The following is a 7,014-nucleotide window of genomic DNA, read 5'->3' on the forward strand; positions in this document are numbered from 1 at the left end:
TCCAAATTTCTGAAATTTACCATTCATCTGGGTATGTTGTGACTACCCCAAGGATAAATTTTTTAAATGACTTGGCTTTCAAAAATGCAATTAATAAAATTCAAATGCAAAAGTGCCATTAGGTCTTTAAAATTTCAGCCCACTCCCTATTGCCAATAAGTCTATGGATATATACCATTTCAGTTAATTGCTTTTATAAACAGTTACTAAATTTATTTTTCTGCATCTTTCTAGAAGACCTTAATTGTTCTGGCAGCTTTATAGGAAAGCTATTTTAACTTTTAATAAGTCTGAATTTCATTCACCTTGCTACACTTATATTAACCACTTATTATTACATTTTAAAAACGATATGGTTTTGGACTCTTTAAGCAACAAGAAGTTTCAACATTACACTCCAAACCCTCCTCCAGGTAAATGGCACAAGGCCTTTAAAACATTTCTATTTACAATCCTGGCAGCTCAATGGCTTAGTCTTGAGATTACAATTAGATTCTCATTAATTTTCGATTTGCCAATGATAATATTTCCATCATACATTCTCATGTCTTCTACTTCTTTTTCCATTGTTATATAAAATATTTTCCCCCCTCCTCTTTTGTGTGGGCATCTCTATTTTTTCTTCAGAGTTGATTTAAATTGTTAATACCTAATTATAGAATCTATTACATTGTAATCATTTTTTATCTGTAGGTTAACCTAGTTCTAGGGAAAAAATGGTGTGAAGCTTCATGTGTTTGTAGTTCCCATCAGCTAAACAGAGTACGTAATATATAACAGTGTACAAAAAGCTTCACCTCTTGAGGGCAATGATTCATCTTAAAGAAGCAGATACTGTAGAAAGAAAAAAGTATTTGCAAAAGTTTTATTTTAAAGGATCAAAAATAAATACTGCACATATACACAGAGAAAATCCACTGATATTTATGTTCTTCGATGCACACTTTCAATACATGGCACCTTCATCTTCTTTATTGAGAAAATAAACTGTTATGGGTCCATAACTGGTATGTACAGTCTCTGTGACTCTGGCAAATAACCAGGAGCCAAGTCCATATAATAAAGTTGGAATACCTAGAAAACAAATGAATATGTATAAACATCAATGCTTATTAATCATGCAAGTTACTAATCACATATAACACTCTTCAGCAATGTTAACAAATTACAATGTGGTAAAATATAAAAATACTACTCAACATTGACTCTATGATTATCTAAGGGCTCAATTTCATCAATGTGGAACATGATGGCAATTATGTGAGTCCAGAGGTTTTCATACTATAGACAAGGTGGGTATAAATGTTAATTCAAGTACTTCATAAATTCATTACCCTTGAATAATCATGAAGTAATTCTATATTCTTTTCATAAATAAGAAAATGGAGAAGAATACTCATTAATTTAGTTGTAGATACTCCTGATTATTAGCCTTGAGCTAAAATTACTAGGTTAACACTACTGGGTTTTTGAGATGGAGTCTCACTCTGTTGCCAGGCTAGAGTGCAGTGGTGTTATCTCGGCTCACTGCCACCTCCACCTCCTGGGTTCAAGCGATTCTTCTGCCTCAGCCTCCTGAGTAGCTGGGACTACAGGCACGCGCCACCATGCTCAGATAATTTTGTACTTTTTTAGTAGAGATGGGGTTTCACCATGTTGGCCAGGATGGTCTCGATCTCTTGACCTTGTGATCCCCCTGCCTAGGCCTCTGAAAGTGCTGGGATTACAGGTGTGAGCCACCGCACCCGGCCAACATTACTGTTCTTTAAGTTAGTAGTAACACTAATGGCTGAAGTAATTTTTGTGCAACTTAAAAGAAGCTGGGTCAAAGAGCTGTCTTTAAAATCTAAGGCAAAATCTAACTCCAAGTAAGATTTCAGTACAATAGGCATGAGAAAAAAACTATTATTCAGCATTTTTTCAGTTGATCTGAAAACAACCTTGTTTCAGCCAATTTGAAATCGATATACAGTAGACTCCAACATGTGTTTCTTCTTTGGAATTGATAAGATTTTGCTGCTTTGAGATTAGTTGCCATTTGTGATATACAAAACTAAACACACTATCCAGAGGTATGCATTAAGCACTCACTTGCATATAAGACTGTTGGACACAAAACAAACTTTCACAATTCCTATCTTTTTAAAGGTACTTATTTAAAATCAATGACTACTAACATATTAAAAATGTGATAAAACCATAGGCACATGAATCAATAACAAATAGTATGCTCTGGACAAGCATTAATTTTATGCTCTTTTGAGGGAAATGGGCAGAAAGTGATACTTTAAAAGGATAGCTGTACATTTGGAAAATCACTTACTTTCTAGTAATAAAGAAAGCGGCCGGGCACTGTGGCTCATGCCTGTAATCCCAGCACTTTGGGAGGCCAAAGCAGGCAGATCACCTGAGGTTGGGAGTTCGAGACCAGCCTGACCAAGATGGAGAAACCCCGTCTATACTAAAAATACAAAATTAGCTGGGCGTAGTGGTGCATGCCTGTAATCCTAGCTACTCAGGAGGCTGAGGCAGGAGAATTGCTTGAACCCAGGAGGCAGAGGTTGCAGTGAGCCGAGATCACACCACTGCATTTCAGCCTGGCGACAAAGAGAGACTCGACTCAAAAAAAAAAAAAAAAAGAAAAAAAGCAACACATGCTCTGGACTAATCATATTGCTAAATTTTTGTCTTATTTTTCTGCAAGAATATATTTGCTGTGTTAAGCTCTTTCTGAGTGTGTTTGTTGAACTACTTTGTGCTTCTCCCTGAAGCTGCATTCCAGTCACTGTGATACCAGAGATTAATCAGGAGAAGCATCACATCACTAGCTGGTAATGAGGAGAAGAGGAAAAAAATGCCCATTCAGGCTAGAATCTCTCTATTTTTAGGAATATACTGGGTCACAGTTTGTCACCATCACAGGGTTCCCTGGAACTCCTATGAAACCTTAGTGTATCACCTTCTTTGCCCTGATAATGTCCAAAAGAATCTCTAAATACCTCAAGGGAATGTCATAAAAAAAATCCACAAAAAACTAGAATAATAAAGCTACTTATAAATCATTTAACCACAAAGAAAAAAAAAAGGCAAGTGGCACAGGGGTGGGAGGTGGAAAAAGAAGAATACGAACAAGCTAGGCAGAAATGAGAGAGAAGTAGAGGGAGTAGTTGAAATAAAAAATGAATTTAAAATGCAATATCACAACTTCAAAAGCTGAAAATCAATGGAATGAGGAAGAAAAAAATAGGCTCTAGAAGCAATTACTAATTTTCTAAGCATACTGAGACTAAAATATATAAAATAGGCCTCTTAAACCAAGACTAAGTATATAAATGTAAGGAATACCTGGTGACACTGACAATTTTGTTTTACAATATTTATCACAGTTATCAGTTAACATATTGATTTTAAAAATTCATACTTTTGAAAAATCATAAATACAGAAAAAAACAGTCAATATCTTTTCAGCTAAAATCAAGGGCTGATTTTTATTAAGATTACTAGCTTAATAACTATATTATATCTTATTAAAAAATAACCAGGAACCATTAGCAGTAATGCTGTTTGACAGGAGATGGAGTTATGATCTGAGTCAGAAATTCTGTATTTTTTCCCTTTGCTGTCTATTTAATGCAATCAGACTAATACTCAAAATGGGAAGGTTTGCCACCTATATAACTTATATATTACAAAATCTTCTTTGTAGCATAATCTTCTTTGTATGCTTTAAAGTCTGTAAGATTCTATGGAAAATTCAATTTTTTCTGAAAAATTAAATTTATATCTGAAACATATAACATCAAAAGAACCTGAAAATCAGTTCTTTGCATAATAATTCACTTTGAGTCAGTTGAACAGTAGGTAAACCACTGTCAAATTAAGTACTTTAAAAAATTAGAATTCCTCAGTAAATCCCATTCATTCCAATGGTAAGTTGCTTTTCTTAAATCTCAATCTACCTCTCAGCAGGATACCTAGACTGGTAAACCATCAGTAAAATGTCAGCTTCCAATGAAGGGAAGACGGAGGAGAAAAGGAGCAAATGGGTAAACAGAAATCTTTATTATTTACAAAATGGAAAAATGAATTACTCTAGTAATTACTAATTTGGAAGGAAAGAAGAGGAACAAAATCCTAAGTATAATATTAATAGGGTATGTACTTGATCATCCAGAGAGACGACTGTACATCACAGAATAGGAAAGGACTCTATTATCTAATTCACATCCCCTCTACCTTCAGACAAAAATTAAAAATAAATGTTACCAGATGTGTTCACCACTTGAAAATATTTTTAAATTTCCTTTATCAGTATATCCCAATTTGTATTAAAGCATGCATGAGCAAAAAGTTGTCCTTTTTGCTTAACTTAGAACTCTTACTCTCATTTTACCAGGATTTTTAGAATGTCCAAAAGACCATACATACCATTAAATCACTCTCTCACATTAAAAAACAAAACAAAACACACTACAACTGTTGTTTCTTTCAACTTTAAAAGGTTTTACTTTTCTATGTGTGGAATGTTCTGAGTATCCATTTTTTTGGATGTCTTAATATCTATATCTAAAAGAGAGGCCCCTAATCATTAAGGTGATCTTAAACAAAATGTTAACACTAAAAATGTGACTTTAAAGGAAAAGAAGGCATTTGGCTCATGGTTTACCTATAACCCTCCCGTTATGCTTTCCCTATTATTCTTTAGGGAAGAATGATTTCTTGCTTATGAAAATGCTAAAATAAACTTATACTTCTCGAATCTAGTTAACACTCCAGTCTTTCCAAATAATTTCGAATTGAATTTCCGAAGTCACCTCACCCTTCAACTTCAACCAACCTCCAATGTAGTGGGCATGCTCTATACAGTCCATCAGTCAAATAATAAGAGGCATTTTTAAAGGATAACACTTTGCTAAATAATTTTCTCCTTACAGGACAGTCCAGTGGAGTAACGGCTCAAAAAGTCCATGACTGACATATATGTTATTATAAGCAAAAATACACAGACCACTTTTAACCTTAATGGACGATCAGATTATGTAATAGTATTACTAGCACGGCTGCGCAGGGCATAGTTTAATTCTGGCTTTTAAAACCTGGCTGGGTAACATGTTTTATTCAGCTCCATGGCTAGATTTTGAATCACTGAAATCTAGATTGATTTTATACCAGCTATTAGTAAGTTCAAAACATCCTGAGGCCTTCTGTTTTCCCCTGACCTATTTCCATGTTCGTACCTCTTCTGTCATTAAACCAAAAGAAAATATACACCTAGTGACAGTAAACACCCTCAGGGCATCTCCATGAAAACATACAAATACTAAAGACCTTTAAAAATATTTTAGGCCTAGTACCTCAGGAAGCGTTATGTCTGGTGAAAACCTTTGGTGCTTTTAGTAAAACAAACTTTGAATTCATATAAAGAAAACAAAGAAACTGAAAGAGTAGTTCCAGTTCTTGCAACATAATGCAGCCGCAAAGTGATGTTCACGGGAATGAGTCCTGCCATGCAGTAAAACGGGTGTCAACTTCGGAGCCACTTTCCAGGGGGCGTTTCCTGACGCCCCCTGGCTTAGTGCCCAGACAGAGGTCGTCCCTGGTTAACTTGGGCAGGACAGGAGGGCGGCCTGCTCCTCCCTAGGCTCGAGGATGCGCCTGCAGCAGGTGAACGGCTTCGGGAGCCAGGAGCTCGGCAAGCTGGGGACCCCTGGGCGAGGACTACAAAGGACCCAAGGCGAAGCCAGCGCCGGCAGGCAGAGCCGACCCCGGCGGGACTCCACCTGCCCGCGAGTGTTCGTCAAGTGCTCGGCCGCTGCGGGGCCGTCCCGGCGGGGCGGGCTTCACCGCGTGGTCGCGGCAGTCGCCACTCACCGAGGTTGACGACCTTGAGCGCCGTGAAGAAGCGGTTCTGCCGGGCCAGGTCCTGCCAGGGCGCCTTGGAGCAGTGGTACTTGATGAAGGGGAAGCAGCCCGTGCGCAGGACATGGTAGTTGGCGCCCTGCACCGGCCAGTTGAAGTGAGAGAGGCCGAACTGGTCGTTGCGGACGGCGCTGTAGGGCACGCAGAAGGAGGTCCAGTGCGGCAGGCGCCGCTGCAGCAGGTGCCGCGTCAGCACCTCGGAGGCGCTGGGCTTGGGGCGGGCGGCGGCGCGCGAGGCCCACGGCCTGCACAGCAGCAGGCGGAGCGCGACTTCGTGGGCCATCCGCAGGGCCTCCATGGCCCGCCGCGCCGAGGACGCAGGCTGGTGTCCGCAGCCGCCGGCGCACAAGCGCGCCCCCGGGCGAGCGGCGGGAAGGCCAACGGGCGCCGCGCGGGTGCCCGAAAGCCCCCGGGGTGCGGCGGCGCGTGCGCACAGCGGTCCTGAGGCCTCCCGCTGGGGGTGGAGTCCGGGGGACAGGAGGCGTGACCTGCGCAAGGCGGGACCTGCGGGAGGCGGAGAGACACCTGCGTCAAGGGGCTGGTTTTGAGTGGCCTGGTATGACCTCGCGCCGTCATTAGTGACTCTGGGGCGGAGGAGGGATTCGGGCAGGTCTCATCAATTTGGGTCTGAGGAAAATTTAGGTGTAAAACAATTCAGTAACTTAACCACCTCCGCAAGGGGCAGAACTCAAACCCAGGTCTCCCTCCCACGCCCTGGGCTTCAGGGAAACTCTTGGGTGTCGTTGAAACACGACGAGGCGTCCTCAGGGAAGTGAGTAGGCAGCCGAGATCCCAGGTCTGCGTTGTTTGGTAAGGCCAGGAGCACTTTTGTGTGTAGGTCCTCGCTGTCGGGTTCACTGTTTAAAATTAGTCCCAGAGATTTCAAAATCAAAAGTTTATTTAAAAACCTCACGTGTCTCGGTGCAGCGTCCGAACACACAAGGCCACCTCCCTCTAAGAACCTGGTAGACGGACCAGGAGCGTCTTACCGACCTTTGTGGTCCTCAGTCACCCATTATCAATCCATTACTTTGGGAAAACCTTTGCTCAAACTTTGCGGCCTCTTGAGGCAATAACTTACAGACACACCTACTT

At 40.8% G+C, this 7,014-nt stretch overlaps 1 protein-coding gene across 1 annotated transcript; it reads right to left on the reverse strand.

Annotated features, from left to right (window-relative positions):
- Positions 1-832: 832 nt before the first annotated feature.
- On the reverse strand, positions 833-6,388 carry C7H15orf61 (chromosome 7 C15orf61 homolog). The gene is made up of 2 exons (XM_003901102.5): positions 5,872-6,388; positions 833-1,074 (listed from the first exon to the last, which is right to left on the reverse strand). Exons 1-2 carry the CDS (start codon positions 6,215-6,217, stop codon positions 947-949), a joined length of 474 nt encoding a protein of 157 aa, XP_003901151.1. The 5' UTR covers positions 6,218-6,388; the 3' UTR covers positions 833-946.
- Between the last annotated feature and the right edge of the window lie 626 nt (positions 6,389-7,014).

This window comes from Papio anubis, chromosome 7, assembly GCF_008728515.1.
Source record: "Papio anubis isolate 15944 chromosome 7, Panubis1.0, whole genome shotgun sequence".
NCBI lineage: Eukaryota > Metazoa > Chordata > Mammalia > Primates > Cercopithecidae > Papio > Papio anubis.